General features: G+C 42.1%; 1 protein-coding gene across 1 annotated transcript; it reads right to left on the reverse strand.

Annotated features, from left to right (window-relative positions):
- Window positions 1-58: 58 nt before the first annotated feature.
- LOC133506360 (sodium/potassium-transporting ATPase subunit alpha-1) lies at window positions 59-11,909 on the reverse strand. The gene is made up of 23 exons (XM_061830427.1): window positions 11,776-11,909; window positions 11,402-11,512; window positions 9,464-9,523; window positions 8,673-8,774; window positions 8,496-8,597; window positions 8,312-8,425; window positions 8,084-8,218; window positions 7,868-7,985; window positions 7,524-7,792; window positions 7,140-7,448; window positions 6,343-6,477; window positions 5,909-6,101; window positions 5,504-5,679; window positions 5,271-5,407; window positions 4,096-4,246; window positions 3,840-4,008; window positions 3,592-3,746; window positions 3,375-3,498; window positions 3,109-3,254; window positions 2,867-2,997; window positions 2,514-2,615; window positions 1,602-1,693; window positions 59-763 (listed from the first exon to the last, which is right to left on the reverse strand). The coding sequence occupies exons 1-23, from the start codon at window positions 11,785-11,787 to the stop codon at window positions 735-737; spliced, it is 3,072 nt and encodes a 1,023-aa protein (XP_061686411.1). The 5' UTR covers window positions 11,788-11,909; the 3' UTR covers window positions 59-734.
- Between the last annotated feature and the right edge of the window lie 8,886 nt (window positions 11,910-20,795).

Consider the following 20,795-nt stretch of genomic DNA (forward strand, 5'->3'; position numbering starts at 1 on the left):
GTTTAGTCTGTGTGTGCATGCATGTGTGCATGACATCTAGGTTGACAGACAGACAAACGAGAAGAGTTGAAGGGGCCTTAATGATGACCAAGGTAAACACAAAGTAGATAGGATGAGAGCCATTTCAGTTCATTTTCACTGAGGGGCTCGTTGCATCAATGCTCAACAGTGTGACCCTTTGCAAACACTGGCCCTTGAGATAAAGGAGACCCACATACACCCATACACGCACATGCACATACACACACACTCTTCTGCCACGCTTGCTCTTTCTGCTCTTTGTAGATAACGGTGACATGATTACCAGATAGGATGAGTTGTGTCCTAACAGAATCTCACTCAGTTGATGTTTTTTGTTGTTGTTTTCTTTGTTTAGTTTAACTCTCCTTGCTTGCTGATCTTTAACACTCCAAAGAACTCAAGGACCCAACTTTTTAGGAGCAGCTGAGGCAGAAAATCCTTTTGCTTGTTAACCAGACGTGATTCACTGGTGCATAACCGCTGACCCTTGAAAATGCCTCCGAACCTTCAAGTCCAGTTTCCACCACTCCACATGTCCAGTAAAGCAAAAACAAAAACATGTTGAGAAAAATAAGTCAGACGTACTCTTGTTTTACATAATAGTCGGGTCCGGTTTTATTGACATGTAAATCGAGAAATTAACTTATTGATGGAATTTGTGTGATGCCTCAAACTAGTATGTAACATGGCAGTAAATGATGTCCAACTGTGGCTCAGTAGTAGGTCTCCTGCTCCACCCAACCTGGAAATCAAAAGAGACACAATTAGCGACTTTGCCAAAGAGCCACTAAGATAGTAGTCTCAAAATTCAGCCTGCCTGATGCTGTTGCAGTTATTAAAAGGTCCGTCCTGTTGCGATCCCGAGGATGTTGCATTTGTGATGTGAATCCGTGACATAATAGCATCATCACTCAGGTCATAAAATAAAACCTAATTTTGCTGAGCCATTCACAAAATCATGTTGTTAATTTGTATGAATGTTGAGGCATACTAATAATGTTATTAGTCATAATGTTTGGTTTTAGTTGTGATTGTGATAGTAATGCCTGGGCGGCAATCATCATCATGTGTTCACCAAGGCTTAGATGTATAGTAGCATACACAAATACTGTGTCTAGAAACGCAGTTGTATCATCATAAGCCCGCATACAGGTACTGCTTGTTTTGCTCAGCACAGTGCGTAGAATCAAGCATTAACAATGGATGAGTTGAGAGTTCAAATGGCACAACGACCCACCATCTGCCACAAGCTCGCTGATCCGCATTCAGCCATTGAATGATATTGTGTAAATGCATGCACATGTTGGATCAGTCCAAAATCTGCCTTGCAATAAATATTGGAATGTTGATATCGTACCACTAAGGGACAAAAAGTACCTCAACAAGCTCCTGATTTTTGTGGAGCATGACCTAAACTACCATATACAGGTCTCGTCCTAACATGAAAAGATTTTTAACAATGGGCTCACTTTTTTGCTACATGCATGTCAGCAAACTGTACACATTGATAGTGGATAAAGAGCTACCACATTTAACAATCACTCTCCAACCATCTGATAGAAGAGAAAAAAAATTCTTACCGCCTGGGTTGCGTCTGAGGATGTATCTTCTTGCCTCATCATAGAGGAAGATAAGCAGCGAATAGGGGAAGGCACAGAACCACCAGCATGGCCTGAGATGACAGAAAAGTGGAGGAGTTGTACATGACACATGATGAGGAGGTGAGAATGCTGCAATTCTGACATTTTCTGTTTGTCTCTCACTCCAGTCCTGGCTGGAGATATTACTACCAAACGGGAAAATTATGCATTCTGTTTCACATTTGTAGAAATACACGATTGCTCCTTCGGGGGACTAATGCCATGATCCTGGGCTGGTAACCTTTACGACACATTATCTAACTGGTGGCCCAGGGGCCAGATCAGGCCCACCAAATAATTTTGCGGGGCCCATGAGAGCAAATCACGTCCACCGACTTCATCTTTCTTGTGAAAATGACAAAATTGCAAAGTCATCAAAGCAAGTACTAACTACAATGTGACCCATGAAAATATGAGCTTGACATCCCACCTCAATGACTTTCATTTGGAAATTGCAGATTCAAACCCGGGTCCTCACAGTCATCCACAGTTCCACTGTTCAGTACAGTGTATTCATATTGTAGTTTTGGAACTTATTTTGTAATTCACAAGAATTCATCCACCCCAACAAATAACAGAGAAGGCCAGTATTCCCTCTCCCCATCCACGTCTTTTCATTCCACCAGAGGGACGCAGAGGCATACCCAGAACAGCTGTTTGCAAAAGTGGCTGTGTCCAAAATCATTCATTAACATATGGTTTTCCTTTTGTATTAGTTGCACTTTACCATGACACAACAGTACAGAAACAATAAATCACTTCACCCTGCCACCGCTGGTGAACAAAATTCCTTGCAAAAGTTGTTGAGAAGTGATAGCCCAACTTTGCGGATACGTTTGCGTATTCACTCACTTGAGAGGGTACATTCTCAGGGCAATGTCCATGCCAGGACAGTACGACAGGAAAGCAGCCAGAGCGGTCTCTTCAAACAGTCCGAAGATAAGAATGCGGTTCCTGGGAACCAAAACATTTAATGCAGTTAGTTCTGATGTTAAAAAAAATTGAACAAGTACATTATATACACATGATTAAAATGTCTGAAACTGATGTACATTATTTGATTATTTTTGTGGGGTAGAAGAGAGGAAAATGACCAGTTTTAATCAAGCACAACCAACGTCCAAAAGTAAATAATTCTTGGCTTTAAGTATGAACAGTATCTTCAAAAGTAACTTCTCTGTTCCATCATACAAACATAAACATACTTCATGCCCTGCTGCAAGATGGAGTTCCTCCTTGTCTTGCAGATTATCAGATCGGCCCACTGCACAATGACGATACTTGCAAAAAAGGCTGTGTGGCAGGTGAACTCAACAATCTTCCTACGCTCGTATGTCTGAATTAAAAAAACAAAAAAAACAAACAAAAAAAAAAACATAATGGTATTTAGTCCTTTTGTTCAAAATTTTAGGCTCTGAAGTCACTGCTTGCCATGGAAATCACTGACCCATTGCTGCCCATAGCTGTCCTCCAAGTCATTGACATGTTTGTCATCCCAGAGGACTCGAATTCCCAATAAATCCATGGGCAAAAAGCCGTTCTCTGCCAGAATCACAAAGTATGTGAAGAAGCCTGCTGTGGCCTGCATCATACCTAGTAGAGGGTCAGAGCACTGATCTTTAGAACTGAGGCAGAAAAACAATACAGACAAGCTTTCTGTCTATAAGGGACAATCTGGTTATTGATTTTCCGGTACAACAGAAATACACGTACCTATCTGTCCGTAGGCGATGCTGATAAGCCTCTCGTTCACCAGTTTGTCAGTTTTAGGGTTTCTTGGCTGTCTCTTCATGATATCGCTTTCGGCTGCTTCATAAGCCAATGAGATGGCAGGAACCTGGAGGGGTCATAAAAATGCTACTTATCTGTGCACAGATGCCGGAACATAAAATTGCAATCAAAGTTGACAAAAAAGATATCAGACACCCACCATGTCAGTTCCCAAGTCGATACAGAGGATGGTGACTGTTCCCAGGGGCAAGGGGATATTAGCAATAATAAAGAGGAGGAAGGGAGAAATCTCAGGAATGTTGCTGGTTAGTGTGTAAGCAATGGACTTCTTCAAGTTGTCAAAGATCAGACGTCCTGACCAATGGGATACAAGGGCATAGATTACTCATCAAGAGACGAGCCACACTCAATGTTCTGACGGGTGTCACCTTAGAAACACCCTATTACCTTCTTCAACTCCTGTAACAATGGAAGCAAAGTTGTCATCCAGCAGGATCATGTCAGCTGCCTGCTTGGAGACGTCAGATCCAGCAATCCCCATGGCAACACCGATGTCGGCCTTCTTCAGAGCTGGAGAGTCGTTGACGCCATCACCAGTCACGGCAACAATAGCTCCCTGTATGGTGAAGAGTGACCAATGTGTTAAGGGAGTGGTCAGCGAATGTGTCAGAAGACCCATTGGTCATAGGACTGAATTTCTGACCTGTCGCTGGCAGCCTTCCACAATGATTAGTTTCTGTTGAGGAGAGGTTCTGGCAAAGACAATCTCAGTGTGGTGCTTCAGGATGTCATCAAGCTGTTCTGTGGTCATCTCCTTCAGCTCCCCGCCATGGACAACGCAGGCTTTAGCATCTCTTGAAGAGGAAATCGTGGCAGCATTAGCGGGCATCCTGGCTTGGTTCATATAAATATATTACAGCTTTTTCTGCATTTTGAGCTTATAGGGTTTAAACATATGTGACCTGTGTCACTCCACTTATAAACATTCTTTCACTGGTTGATAATATTGTTCCTTCTGTGATCTCAATAGAATGCACGAGTGGACGAGACAGAAAACAAAAGAGTTTTTAAAATACCATTGCTTGCGAAGGAAAGACATATGGCTGTATCAGTATGCAGTGCTACTTTATGCCAAGGTTATTTTCTTTATTAAATTCGCTGCCTGCAGTCTAATAAATACTGTGACTCGAGTTCAACATGAGAAAGGAAAGAGAAAAGCATAACACATGCATTTTTCGAACAATGCTCAACTTTTTTTCTGATACAAAATATGGGCCAAAAGAAGAAGATAACAAAACCAGCCCAGACACAATAATAAGAACAAAAACTTTGGGAGGAACCTCATAAATAGAGACAAATGGATCACTTGCTACACTTCAGTATTTGGACATATTTTTCTCTGCTATCCTGTAAAATACGGATTCCAGATGTGGGGTTTAAATCCACACGGGTTTTGCCGGCTAGGGACGTTGAAACAGATTTGGAAGAAAGGTGGAAATACACCAAGTTTGAAGTTGTGTGCCTGACATTGGGGAGTTCTTTCTGAAAGGGACATGCAAATAAATGCTGACTCTCATATTACGGCTGTGATGAACCAATCGATTAAAAAGGCAAAATGAAAATGGCTAAAGTGTAATAAAATATTTTGTGCCCACAGGACGCAGTGCAGCCACGAAATCTGGAGGTGCAGCACAGTGATGTATGCGTTTGTGAATGTCTAGATTTATTTGTCGGCAGTGACTCAGGGGTAAAAGCATTTTAGTTGAGTACAGTACACAAATTGATTTAAGGATTGGCTTAAGAAGGACAATTTATTGTAATGCAATGAGTATTTGGCAATACAAACACTCAGCCACAAGGTTTGATGAGGGTACAAACCTGGGATTGACCTCTGACACTGGAACATTCAAGCGAGCTGCTATGTCTTCAACTGTCTCATTGCCCTCAGAGATGATGCCCACGCCCTTTGCGATGGCCTTGGCTGTGATTGGATGATCACCTGTTACCATAATAACCTTTGGGGGGAGAGTAAGGTAACAATGTTGATGGAACGGCAGACAATTGACACATTTAGCAAGCAAGCAAACTCACAATCTTAGGTGTAACTTTACCTTGATTCCAGCACTCCTGCATTTCCCAACAGCATCTGGCACAGCAGCACGAGGGGGATCGATCATGGACATGAGGCCAATGAAGCACAACTTCTCAGTGGGAAAGTTTACCTCATCAGTGTCAAAAGCAAAACCCTCTGGGAACTGGTCATTGGGCAAATTGAAATGGCAGAAACCTAAAAATGTTTTACTTTCTTTAGACATCAGTTTTCTGTACATGTCAACATTCAATCCCAGGCATCACAGTCACAGTCATTGTAGATCCTCTAAGAATCTGAACAGAACATATTGGAGCCCACATGTTGGTGGACTGCTGGAAAAATCCCGACTGCCCGGACAAAACCCACTGACACATGCAATAACTATATTTCTACAGTCAGTTCCTGACATAAAGCAAGGACTTACCAAGCACTCTCTCTCCAAGTCCTCCCAGTTCAACGTAGGCGTTCTGGAAAGCGTCTTTCAATTCCTCATCTAGTGGCTGTTCTTTGCCCTGTATCATGATTGTGGAGCAGCGATCCAATATCCTCTCTGGGGCACCTTTCATGACCAGCAGGTGTTTGGTCTCTCCCGAGGTTGAGTTCTTATGGATGGAGAGCTGCATAACAAGTCAGGTAAAACCATGTTTTGAGCACAAAAAAAATTCACAAAGTTTTAAGAGAGAAGTTTTCAGTGTTTCTTATCGTTAACAAAGCCAATGCTTCATTGTCCCTTAAATGGACAATATCAGTCCAGAATGTTAATAGTTAGTCAAACAATGCTTAATAAAGTGATGATTAATCCATCCAGCAGGGGACGTAAGTGAGCAGTTTCTGTGCACTTTATTTTTTGCTATTTACCTGGTACTTGTTAGTGGAGTTGAAGGGAATCTCTGCAACCTTTTGGTATTTGTCTCGCATGTCTTTGACAGATCCACAGCACAGCTCAATGCATTTGAGCAGGGCAGCCTCAGAGGCATCTCCGGCCACGTCCCTCTGTCAGTCAAAAGTACTAAGATCAGTGAACACACTCGCAACAACCACTGTGTTCTTCTGCATACTGCTACGCACAGTTTGGTGGATGTTCTTTAAGGTATTGTTCTGCATATCTGGGAATTAATACAAAGCTAGGAACAGTTTTCCTAAAGATTTGTAATACAGTTCTTATGTGGTAGCTTTTTTCACATTCATATTGCTGAGAAACTCACTCTTGATTTCATTTTTTTTATGAATGGGTGAGGGACATGAGCTGAATCCAGTTACTTAAAAACAGCATGATAACATATAGATCCTTCACCTGTGGTCACACACTGTTGTTATAGTCCAGTGTTTTTTTTTGTTTGTTTTTTTTTTTATCTCAATGGGAGTCATGGATTGTTTCAGCCCCCCGCTTGATAATCTTTCAGTCCCTCCCCCACTCTCCCCCGGTTCTCAATTTTTAGCGCTATTACCCACCACAGACAGCTTTTACAATTTTCAGTGCTCGCACCGCCCCCAGTCTGAGAAAATATCAAGCAGTGGGGCGGCGGAAAAAGTTAATTTCCAAAAAGGGGCACGGGGTCCAAAAGGTTTCAAAAACCACTGCTGTAGTGGAAGAGGTGAATTATTCCAAAACATTTAGTGCCTGATGAACTGAAGATATCAAAACAAGTTAATACCTTTAAGATGGGAATGTTGCTCTGCTCTGCCAAGAAGACAGCGCGGTTACAAAGCCCAGCGATTCGAGCCAGGGCAGCCCAGGAGTCAGAGCTCCTGTCAAAGCATGTCCCACTCTGGTTCTCGGTGGTGTCTGCCTCGTGAATCTGGTTGTCGAACCACATGTGAGCAACTGTCATCCTGTTTTGGGTCAAGGTCCCAGTCTTGTCTGAGCAGATGGTGGAGGTGGAGCCCAGGGTCTCGACGGCTTCCAAATTCTTCACCAAGCAGTTTTTCTTCGCCATACGCTTGGCAGTCAGAGTCAGACATACCTGGGGACACCCAATGTTATAGTGGCATTTAAACACAGGCATTAGAAAGAACAGTTAACCCACAGAGAAACTCACAGTAACAGTTGCCAGGAGACCCTCAGGCACATTGGCAACAATAATCCCAATGAGGAAGATGACAGCCTCCAGCCAACCATACCCGAGAATGAGGGAGAGGATGAAGAAGGACACACCCAGGAAGACAGCTACACCAGTAATGATGTGGATAAAGTGCTCAATCTCAATGGCAATGGGAGTTTTGCCACCTTCCAGACTCGACGCCAGGGTAGCGATGCGACCCATGACAGTGCGATCTCCTGTGTTGATGACGATTCCTCTGGCTGTGCCTGTAGAAAGGTATTTAAAAGTCATTAACTATTCTAGACATTAATGATTGGTGTGTTTTTTTTCATAAGCAAGACCTTCAACGCAGTTGGTGGAGAAGAACGCGATGTTTCTTGTCTCTAGTGGGTTGTCGTTGGAGAAGTCTGGAGTACGAGTCTGTGGCTCGGATTCACCAGTCAAAGAGGAGTTGTCCACCTGAAGGATGGTAACCATGGTGAAACAAACAAAAATACACTGGGAGATGGCTGTTCTTAACCACCATGCGAAAGATGTTTTATGAGCTGAATAATGACCTTGCACCCATGGGCAGAGATGATTCGCAGATCAGCGGGAATCCTGTCACCACCTTTCACCTCCACCAGGTCTCCCGCCACCACATCCTCAGCGTTTATATTATTCTTCTCTCCGTCACGGATAACCAAGGCTTGCTATAGAATAAGTGGTGAGAGACAGTTTATACTTATAGGCACGTCAGATTTGGCACCCTTTTGATAATGTGATGTGGTTTGGCTGAAACTCACCTGTGGGACCAGATTTTTGAAGGATTCCATAATCTTGGAGCTCTTGGCCTCTTGGTAGTAGGAGAAGCAACCGGTGATGATAACAACAGCAGAGAGCACAACGCCAAGGTACAACTATAAGAGCAAGAAAGAATAAATGGGTTGGACAAACACGCACACAAAACATTCTAAAAGACTACTTTACATTGTCATTGGCAGGTTCATCTTCAGAGGCAGCCTGGATCCCGTAAGCAAGGAAGCAAAGGATAGCGCCGATCCAGAGAAGCATAGAAAAACCTCCAAAAAGCTGGAGAGAGGAGATATTTGGGATGTGGTGAAATTGTGACAATTTGATGAATTAATTCCTGGAAATTCATTATACCTGTCTACAGAACTTCACCCACTCAGGTGTGGTGGGTGGTGGCGTGAGGGCATTCGGGCCATCCCGGAGCAGAATCTCCTTTGCTTTGGAGGAGGACAGACCCTAAACAGGAGTAAAATACAGTACACTGGTAAGAACTATGAAAAAATAATGGAATTAAATGAGTGTATACAGTATTTTTGAGCAGGGGAGGTGGAGGATTTAAGCTTGGTTACATTGAGGAATAAAATAGAATAAAATAATCGAGACATTGGTGTGTGATAAGGGAAATGAGAGGTTCTGTTATTTGCAAACTGTATGTACTCAGACTGTAAGTCAAGGTCATGTTAGCAAGTAAACGAGCGGGGAAAAAAGGTGGGAGTTGGCAGAGTCACTGAGAATGAAGACTTTGTTTAGAGAAGAACTGAGACGGATCAAGTTTCAGTCGATTATCAACATCAGTCAAGTGCTTTGTGTATGTGAGGCTGTATTGTGTGTTGTCACTACACCCCAAGTGTCCATTGCCAGGTTGCCCTCATGCTGAAATTTTCTTTGCCAAAACTTATGAAGAAATTGATGAGTTTAATGCAGCTATGTTAATGAAGAAGTGAAAAGATATAAATTACTCCTCCAGAGAAGAAATTGGAATACATTTATCTGTTTGTCCATTTTCCACCGCTATATTATTATCCTAGATGTGCAGGTATGTATGAATCTATATAACCATTAATTTGTACTTAGTGTTCGCATCGCTTTTGTACTGCCCTGTGTGGGTATGAGCACAGCAACCACAACGCAACTGCTAAACTTACCCTGGCCAAGTCAGTTCCATACTTCCTGTGAAGCTCATCCAAGGTGAGCTTGTGATCATCCTGTAGATAAAAAGACAGAGATTTTCAATTAGGTTTTGGAGAAAGATGGACCTCACAGATGACTCTTGCAAAATCATGTGTTAGGTATTCTGAGTGTACAGTATATGGTACAATCTGAAGATCAGGGCAAGCAGACGTTTGAACAAAAGTGTCTGCTGGCAGATTGAAAAGTCCAACGTGTGGGCGAAGTTGCAAGAAACCAGAGAATAGTTTGTTGCTAACAGTCCAGCCGAACCAACCTGATGAATGTCTGTTGCATTGGAAGTTTGCTTATGTGCTTGGCATTCAACAATAGTCAGACAAACATGGGTTCTGCACTGCTTCATGTATTTACTCAGTAAAATTGATATAACTGAAAGGGTTGCGTATGAGTGAGAGATATGAACAAGAGCCTCTGACGTGCATGCATGCGCCTACACAGCGTTTGTGTTTGAACGCCCACAAGGAAAAAGCAGAATTTAATTTGGATGATGACATCCGACTCCAAACCCAACTTGGGCTGCAACTGATGGGCATTTATTTATCCATTCATTTAATTAATTTCAAATATTAATAACAATTCAATCTCAGCCTATGTTCCTTAGACAATGTAGTACCTTTAAGGTAAATATACAACCAAATCCATTTGTGACTAACTGCGTTCATTTGTTAATCATTAATAGCTTTGTCATTGTTTCACCAATGCTGCAATTATTCCTTTGCTTCTGCTAACAAAGCCAAACTTGAATGAAAAAGTGTTTTTAAAAGATTAATGAAGATAAGAAAGTTTTATGTTGATGCTACTCTGCTGATACGGTTATTATGGTACTGCAATGTCCTTAAGAGCTGCGAGGACTTTGAGTTAAAGTTCAGACATACTGAGGCTCACAATCATTAATATTTTCACCTAAAGGGGAATCTTAGTGCCCATTATATTACAAAGCTACCATTTTAACCTTCTTTTCATTTTGAATTCATTAGTTATGGCCAGGTCCTGTCCTAGTTCTTTTTCAATAATGTGGCCGGTAACAATAAAACATACGGAACTACTTAATAAGCTGATCCTAACCGGCACTGATCTGTGTGACCTTGTCAAAGTCAGTTGGGACAATTGGTTAAGCAGCATTCAAATAAAAAGAAAAAAAGAATAAGCTGACGTTTTAACAGTATGTATGACGTGGTTGGACTCTTAAAAAAGGTACAATATATTCATTGGTTAGTTTGTCCTCACAACTGACCTAGTGAAGGACACTTTTGTGTCTGAAGAAGGTCACGCTGACCTTTATTTTACCCTTTAAGAACACTTATGTCTTTTATAAAGCTCCTCCTACCTATTGGCAAGTTGCAGTTGGGAAACGTAACTTCTCTGTGTATTCACAGAAAACATTTTTTTTTCTTCAAAGGGAACTTGAAACGCTCTCGTGACCTTAAAAAAATGAAAACTCATATTCATGCTGAAGAAGAAGACACTGGCAGGCGGTCATGCATTCCTTTCAATGCAGGACACTTCAACTCACATATTATTTTGCATAATACTGAGCAGCTACTTTTGAGCAACTACGTTCATACTAAAATATAAAGTTTGTGCTGTGCTAAAAAAAAAAAAAAAAAAAGGCTATTCATGCTTCCCTCAAAGATTTACACTGCAAAATGACAAACACGTGATGGTGCTTGCATTCGTTGAGAAAGGAGCTCTTGTGAAACTGAGGGCACACAGCTTCCTTTCATGTGACTACGCCATGAGCCGAGTATTTGTCCAGGCCATGACGGTGACCAATGAAAGCCAACAGTGGCTTGAATAGAGCCTAAGATGGGTCATGCCTACAGGATGGTGGTTATCGAGTTGAGGAAGGTCACCGCATTTCATGCCTTTTCCGACTATTTAGACGGAGAACTCACCAAATCTACTTCTTTCTTCAGGTCATCCATATTCTTTTTGTCTTTCGCCTTCTTGTTTTTCTTGTCCCCGCCATCAGAGGTTGCTGCCAGTTTGTACTCATCCTTCCCTCTCTGGTTCAAAAAGATAAGAGGAACAAAATGAACCTTTGGATAAGTGAAGCCACATGCCAGAAAAAAGATTGCCTCTTTGTTAGGCAAACATTCAGACTGACAGGCTAATTATTGGTCAAAAGTCAGCCAGGGAACACTTTGAAAAGACCGTCACAAGACTGAAGAACTAAAAGTAGAAGTTCACCAAAACATGAGCTCAAGCTGAACCACAGGACTTGACAAAACTAGGCCAAAGCATGTGAGCAACAAGTTCCAATACTTACTCCCAGCCCCATGCTTGCAGTGTAAGTCCGAGAACAGCCAATCCAATTGTCTTTAACTTCGACTTTCCTACTCCGCCTCTCTCTCTCTCTCTCTCTCTCTCTCTCCCTCTCGCTCTCTCTCTCACTCTCTCTCTCTCTCTTCTCTCTCTCTCTCTCTCTCCTCTCTCTCTCTCCAAGCACTATGAATTCCCTCGCCCAAGCAGAGAAGATAGACCGCTTCACATTAGCATTCTTTTATACCTACCTGCTGAGGTGAAGGGGGGTGGTTGAAGGAGGGGTTTGGGGGAGTTGGTTTTATGTGGGTGGGGGTGGTTGAAATCACACAGGTGTATAGTAGTGGTGCCGTGTGAGACGGGAGGTGGGGTTTTTATGGTAGAGTGCGGAAGAGAAATTTGCCCTTCATTCGCTCCTTACTCTCTGGCCCTATTTCTGCCTCCTTTCACTCAAGGTTAGTAGAAGATAATAATCCGGTACATTCTAAAAGGGATAAAAGGGGAGGTCATTCTCCCTGTCTGTGCTAGGAGTCAGAGGTCAGAGCGAAATGTCACTCCCAAATTAAGATAAAGTGGATTGCCGATCTTATGTAGTTTACGTATCTGACCAATGTTCTAGATTGTGGCCTTCTTCTTCAGAGAAGGTCAAAGTTTCAAGCTACTGATCTTAGTGGTCATTGTTGCTGTTTTTTCGAATTAAAGAGTGTTTACTTGTACTCTGCACTGAGATACCAGGTTTGTGTTTGTGAATAAAGCTTAGCTGCTGCTACAGCAGGAAATGCGTACAGGAAGTGGAGGGTTTGTTTCGTTTGCAGGAAACCGTAAAAGCGCTTTGATGAATGAATGAATCACCCTGTGCCCCTGAAACGCCCTTGAAAGTCTTTCCAACTACAAAAAGGTGAATGTTGAATATTATTACATGCAAACTTGCTGTATGACCCACAGAGATCTGAGCAACCAAATTGAAGCAGTTTAACCAAATTAACGCCACATTTAGCGACTTTTATCACCCCGCTCCCAAGGTGTGGCTAAACAGGCCACTTTTGGCTACCTGATGTGGTTATTTCTCCTCACAATTTTAAGATGGCCAATAGCAACATTCTATCTAAGTGAGTAGTAGGCAAAAGTGGTTAAAAGTGTCCCCTGTGTCCATTATAAAACCAAGAAGTTATGTTACTGTTCTGAGAAATGGGCAAGGAGGAAAGGTTGTCCTTGTTGGCTGCTGCTGGGGGGGGAAGGGGAAGTGTTTGTAGTAAACGTTTAACTGTTTACAGATACAAGGCTGTGCAGGGAAGGGGGAGGGGTCAATTTTTCTTCGGGGTAGGAGTGGTGGGGGAGGTTGGGGGGGTTCGAGTAATCCAGTATATTTTGCTGTGTAACCTGTTTGAGGCTGCAGGGTGGTTTTTCCTGTTTACTATATACCAATATAATGACAAAGACCCGCCAAGAAGATAAGTAATACAGGGAAAATATCTTTGGGGGAAAGTTGGTTTAAACAAACACAAAAAAAATTCAAACCTAAAGTTGCAGAATAATAGAACCCTGTGTGAACAGAGAGGTGTGGTGTGGATTCAGAAAACTGGAGTTCTTTGGGACCCTAACATGTGTTTGACAGTGCATCGAGTCACACATGCGCAACTCGTGTTTTTTCTCTGACAAAACTGTACACCCGCTTTGAAAACATCTAGGATTTATGGACTTTTTAATATCAATTAAAAAAAAAAATTTCCCCAGGCTAAGGAACCACGAGCAGTTGTGGGTCTTGTTTAACTCCCACGCAAGCTAGTATTGTGCCCTTTGCAAGCTCACTGCTGTGAATGAGTGATGAGAAGCTTTTCAAATTTGCCTGTCAATGTGCCGTAAAATGGTTCATCCTCCACCGGCGCTCCTGCCATGTCCTGGACTTTGAACAATGAGACGCATATAGACCTTTAAAATGTTTAATCATCAAACCTAAGTTACTCCCTTTTACAGCTGTGTGATAGAGGCTGGACACTGATTGACTATAAATCGGTTCAACTCCAGATTAGTCTCAGTGATCCTCTGGTACACGTCCTCCAATTCAATGGCAATAAAAGAAGTCTGTTTGACATTATGCTGATAGATTTCAAATGTATCAGTCCAAGTCTTAACATTCAATATCCTGAAACACATGACATACTTCTTCCTCTCGCAAACATTTCTCACATTTTTGCATAGTAAAGTTAAGAGTCTCGTTTATAATCAAGATGTTTTCTCCATTAATGCATTAAGTTCACAAACAGGCTTTGCGATTGTTTTGGAAACACGGGAGCTTTCATTGTGCAACTATTACTTGCATTATCTGGGGAGAGGGCAAAAAGAGCAGTGTGTTTCTCTGCCTATTGTGCTAAAATGGCAAGTGAATGTCAAGTATATTTTTAGAAATGAAACACAAAGATCTTCAGCCCTAGAAGACTGACTTCTACGTGAACCTGTCTGGTTGAAACACTGTGACGGAAAACAGAAGTTAGACAATCTGAGAATTTTCCTCAATCTTGACGGCGGAAACCATTTATATAATTCTGTTACTCCTTTTTCTTAGTGTGTGAACCATCCTCTCTCCACTCCAAAAGATACTCTTGCATGCCTGCTCTAAATTCTCAGCCTGTGTTTGTGTCAGGCTGTGAAATGGAATGTGTCTGTTGGCTTTTATTTGACCAAAGGCTGCATGGAGAGTTCAAAATATTTTGGTATGCCAGATGAATAGATGAATGTGGTACAAGGAGCAGGGCAGATTTTGCCATAGGAAAAAAAAAATTGAGGAAACCAAACATATGAAAACCATGTCAAAGTCAAACGTCCATGTGAGGGATAATCTGAACACTGAGGAAATGTACATGGCCAATAAGAGTGATTACCCTAACCCTAAGTCTGGAAACATACAAAACTAAACATCCATCCATCCATTTTCTGAGCCTCTTATCCCGACAAGGGTCGTGGGAGTGCTGGACCCAACCCAGTTATCATAGGGCAGGAGGTGAGGTACACCCTGAACTGGTTCCAGCCAATCGCAGCGCACATAGAGACAGACAACAGTCGCACTCACAATTACACCTAGGGGCAATTTAGAGCCTTCAATGAATGCGTGTTTTTAGGATTTGTGGGAGGAAACCAGAGTGCCTGGAGAAAACCCACACAGGCACGGGTAGAACATGCAAACTCCACACAGGCGGGGCCAAGATTTGAATCCCCGTCCTCAGAACTGTGAAGCCAACGGTCTAACCAGTTGCTCCACCGTGCCGCCCAAAACTAAACAAATGTATCTAATTACTTGGGATCCTCACCAACTTTGACATACTTTGGGTAGAAAAACATCCGCAACTCTGCACAGAATTAAATATGGGACTGCTTTTTTTGTTGTTGTTTCAGTTATTCTCAGGATGGTTTGTAATGTCCGATATTTTTCTTTTTAGCAATCATCATCTAGTTAAAAAAAAGTGTATGTTTGTGGATTGTAATTGAGCTAACCTACATTGGTGAAAACTACATTTTTCCCCTCAAGTGCCTTACTTGGATTTAAGAATAAATGTGTTCTTTTAAGAATGTCTTACAAAAAGAAAAGGATGGATGGATGGATGGATGGATGGATGGATGGATGGTTGGATGGATGGATGAATGGATGAATGGATTGATGTTTGTGAGGGAAGACATGAGGGCAATGGGTGTTAGAGAAGAAGATGCACAAGATAGGCTTAGATGGAAAAACATGACACGCTGTGGTGACCCCCTAACGGGACAAGCCGAAAGGAAAAGAAGAAGAAGAAGAGAAGAATGTCTTACAAATGAGGATCATTGTCAGTTTAGTTATTTATTTATATGGTTACTTCATTTTGGAATGTGAATATGCTGGGTGTTGAGAAGGGGTTCTCAGAGTGAAATTTTTTAGAACAAGACCATCCATCCATTTTCTGAGCCGATTATCCTCACGAGGGTCGCGGGCAGAACAGGACGATTATTTCTATTTACATGCTGAGAAAAGCCATCTGTTAAACAGAATCAGAATCAGCTGTAATGGCAAAGTATATAACAATACAAGCGGAATTTGTCTCCGGCAGTCGGTTCTTCCCTGGTACGAGATTCATGTTGAGTACTGAGCAGAAGAAAAAGAAGAAGAAGAAGAAACGTGTACATGCGTCCATTATCTAAGCAAATGTACTGTATACCATATTTCAGTCATTTGTTCTGGCTCATGGGAACAGGTATCAGTTTGATGAAATTATAGTTTTTACAGGAAGTTTGTATAATGTTGCTGTTGTGTAACCATACCCTAAATCCAGCATCACACATTTGGAAGTTTAAATGTGATTTGGATCGTTCAAACAATGCAATGAATGGAAAGGAATTTGAATCCTGCATTTTGACCGCACACGGCCAGAGCACATTCCCCGAATCTGATCTGGGATTATATGGCAGCAATTTGAGGAACCATTTTAAATTTGGCCAGCATAGTGTGGTTGTGGTTAGCAGGTTTGTCAAATTCAAATCTCTGCACAGGGCCGTGTCTCGGGGTGCTCTGGCTTCAGTCCACTTTCCAAAACGTGCATGGTAAGTCTCTACTGGGTGAAAATTTGGCCATAGATAGCTGTGCTTTGCGATTTGCTGGCAACCACTCCAGGGTTCCTGTCACTCAGGGTCAACTGGGATGGGCCTCCGCTCACCTGCAATCTTAATGAGGACAAGCAGTATAGAAAATGAATAATTAGAGTTTAATGTTGGACAGCATGAATTAGGAGGAGCAATTGTTAGCAGTTACACCATAATTGTTACCTGTATTTCTTGTGTCAATATCAACATTGAACATCATCCTGGGCGAACAGGTTGGACTGACAGGCGTAATTATGACACAACATTATTTGTCTTTCTACCACAGTGCTAGTTGTTGTGTGCTTGCGTATAAGCAGGGCCTTGAAAACACAGTAGATTGTTGGTGAGTCCGGGGCCACGCCAAGAGACGCCAGTGCTAACAAAGAGCCACTGTCTGAGCTGCTTTTGCTTTTCAAGAACCAGTGCCTACACATGTGTGACGAGATGATCATTAAATGTGCGTTTGCTTCATGAAATCTCATCAAGCAGTTCACTTTTCCTGCCAGTTTCACTGGTTCTGTGGAGTGGCTTTCAAAATAAAAGCTCTGCCTTTCAAACAAAAGCTGTCTGGTATTTCTGTGAGGGATAGCAGAGGCAAGACCAACTCACTAGAATTGAGTTTTTTGCCAGTGAAGAATTAAGATGTTTTTGGAATGGAGCCTATCGACCACAAATATCAAAACATCTATGTATTCCGAGACAGCATAGGTGTCAAACTCAAGGCCCGGGGGCCATACCCGGCCCGCCACATGATTTTATGTGGACAGCGAAGGCAAATCACATGTGTCACCTTCCATATTTCTTGCTAAAATCTATACTAAAATTTCAAATTATGAGATCATAAGTGATAACATTGAGATATGGCAAGCATGTTTGTTTTACCAAACATGAACAATAGTCAAAAACCCCATTGCCCTTGGTTTCTGATTCCAAAAGTAGTTCATAAATGGCATGTGTAAATATGATGAGGCGATGAAACAATATTTTGGTTTCACAGTTATAATGGCCCTCTGAGGGGAAACCATAACTACAATCTGACCTGCAACAAAAATGAGGGATAACCCCGCAATACAGTATCTCACAAGAGTGTGCACACCCCTGACATTTTAAAAATATTTTAATATATTCTCATGGGACAACACTGAAGGAATTAAATTTTATTCAATTGTAATCAATCCACATCTTGTATAAGAGTGCAAATTTCCCCCCTCAGAAACTTAGCGACAGGGCTGCATTTCAACATTTGAACTACCCTCAAACACACCTCTTCGATGACCACTGCTTTGCAGAAGCAGCTGAGGGTAAAGGAGACAGAGTTGCCCAGCATGTGTCCGGACCTAAACGTTAGTGAGCAACTGTGGGGCTTATTCAAATGGGTGGAGGAGGAGGAGCACAAGCTTTCTAACATCCTCCAGCTCTGTGATGTCATCATGGAGGAATGGAGGAGGAATCCCATGGTGACATCTGAAGCTTTGGTCAACTCCACACTCAAGAGTGTTAAGGCAATGCTGGAGAATAATGGTGGCCACACAAAATATTGAAACATTACCCCATGTTTGGAAAATTTCACTCTGGTCAACTGGCTTTTGTTTCCAGCATTAAGCCATTAATGGCTGTGTTGTTCTGAGGGGAAATTACTGTACATTTGCAGCTGACTACTTGTTGTAGCAGTGTCATTTCTACTGATGTCCCATGAAAATAAATGAAAAATTCAGAATATACAGTACTTTTTCAATAATGTGAGTGGTGTCCTAACTTTCGTGAGATATTGTATATCAATGCATTTATTGTGGCGTAATTACATTGAAAATAAACTGTGCTCTCGTCTCGCTACTATGCAACATCTACATTGTGTTGAGCGGTCTTCCTTTCCCTTTGTCCTGTGTCTTGCATCTTTATCATTCTGTCCTGTGCAATCATTTCTCTGTCAGTTGTCTTTATCTCACTTTTGCCCCATGTTCTCATTTCTCTGTCCTTTGTTTATTTGGGGCTCTGTATTTTTAATTTGTTTTATTTTATTTATGACCTTGGGGCTTCACAAATTGGATATACATATTTTAGGTGGGAGGATGAGCTTTACATAGGCCTTCATCATGAGTTATGCAGTACATTTTTCATTTCCTGCCCAATTTCACCCAAAGAAACATGTGACTATTGAGCAATAGCTCGTTATTTCCTGTACACACACTCACGCAAAGGCCCCCTTCATCGCTTGGAGTTTTCCACTTTGCTCCTTAAGCACACTTCCCATATTCTTGCCTTGTCTTCATTTTAATAGTAACACTATTCCATGAGACTATGCGAGCACACACACACACACACACACACACACACACACACAAGTTGAGAATTCCTTTGCCAACTCCTCCCCTTCATATGAGACTTTCCCCCTAACCCTCACAAGCCTCCCTCATGGAAAACTACCAGCACGCAGAAGCACGCAGATACACACATTCATGTCTTAAACACAAACACTATGAGTTGTGTATTTTTGGGAAGTGACGGACAAACTGAAAGGACGGAGACCATCTGATGCACTGCTGCTGCTGCTGCTTACACGCTCTGGCGCGTGTGTGTCCACACACACACAGAGATACACACAGAGATACACACATACACATACATAAACAGATGAGAGACAGCAGCAGTCGGTGACTGTTAACTCACATACACTCTTTTTTTTAGCTCTGGGGTCACTGCCAGAAGCACGTCTTCAACCTAAAGCCACCGCACATCCTCACTCACAGTGTCGGGAAGCTTACTTTTGAAATGGACTTGGTTACAGTTACAACTTATCATGTTGAAAATAACAGTGTAACTGGGCCTTGACAGTAAGCAGGGGCGGGTAAGAGCAACACTCCCACTAGCCACTTTGGCAGGTTGAATATATACATACACGTAGATCATTTTACGCTTGAGAGAATGTGAATCCTGGATGCACATGTAATGGAAACAATGGGTCTCAGCCCTGGCAAAAATGAGCCCTGCACTTTATCATCACATAATACAGAAACAGTCATCCTCCTTTATATCATGGTTCTTGCGTTACAGTTCACTATACTGGAGAGGTTTTTTGTTTTTTTTTAATTGCAGTTGTTCATCCCTCAGGCACCAACCACCTTACGGCCACACCTCCGGTCAGCCACCTCAACAAAAGAGACGCAGAGCATGGTCGAGTTGAATTTAACGTCACTGCCCCTGGAACGGGAGCCAAATTCTCTTAGCGGTGAAAGTTGAAACTTCTTCTGACTGGGGATCCTGCAAAACGTTCCCAGCAGACCATCACAATATGTTTGGGTCTGCCTGGTCGAACCCGCCCAGAATGTACTCGTGTGTGTGTGTGTGTGTGTGTGTGTGTTTGTTAAGTGAGTCCTCGCAAATGATCCTTTGATGATTGCTGCATATGAACGTCTGACAGTGGATGGCATTCAACTCATGTTGGGCAATGATGTAGCAGGAAACAAAGATTTTCCCGTCACCCCCAAGTTCCATGACCCGATACTGTATATCACTTTGATTTGCCTATGTCAACTGTTAGTTCACCATCTAACATCATATTTTCTGTTTGTGCTGTAACTTGTGCACATTTGCATAAATTGAATGATGCAGTATCCTTGGGCGATACATTCCTGTGTGCTGAAAAGCCTGTACTTGCCCTTAAATATAGGAAAGGCAAAAATTTATGTGAAAAACTACTGTCCAGAGGGGCATATTTGGCCTTTGACGCTCATTGAGAAAATCATAAAAGTGAAGCAAAATTAAGTTTGGCTAAATGTTTGACAGCAGAATACAGCATGGAGAAAAGTTGATGGTGTTTTTCAGTATACAGTAATTGGAATGGGTTAGTAATTTGACGCGGAAATTTTAAAGGTGCAGGAATTGTGGTGGCTGATGGTCTTTCCTGAGTAAAAAGTTTCTTTCGGCTTGTCCCTTTCGGGGTCGCCACAGCGTGTCATCTCAGATGAACGCACATATGTTTGGCACAATTTTTACGCCGGATGCCCTGTGGTAAACATTTTCAAGGGTAAATCCTTATTTTAGCACAGGGGTCATTAGAGTGAGATCAACTTTTTGTGACGATCTGTCAGTAAATGTTTTTTGTCTGCCTTTAAAGGAAGTTATGTTAAAGCAGTTGTTTTCAAACTGGTGGTGTGTGTGTGTGTGTGTGTGTGTGTGTGTGGGTGTGGGTGTGTGTGTGTTGTGTGTGTGTGTGTGAGTGTGTGTGTGTGTGTGTGTGTGTGTGGTGTGTGTGTGTGTGAGGGGCGGTGTCCCCATTATAATTTTAGCAGAAAAAAAGTTTAGATTTTTCTTTATTCTTGGAGGCACTATACCAGAGACAACTGAAAAACAGACAATATCTGGGAGCACCATAGCGAGGCAACCACACAGGTAGGTGTCACTTTGTCATATATACATATACGA

The sequence above is a fragment of the Syngnathoides biaculeatus genome, chromosome 2, assembly GCF_019802595.1.
Source record: "Syngnathoides biaculeatus isolate LvHL_M chromosome 2, ASM1980259v1, whole genome shotgun sequence".
Classification (NCBI taxonomy): domain Eukaryota; kingdom Metazoa; phylum Chordata; class Actinopteri; order Syngnathiformes; family Syngnathidae; genus Syngnathoides; species Syngnathoides biaculeatus.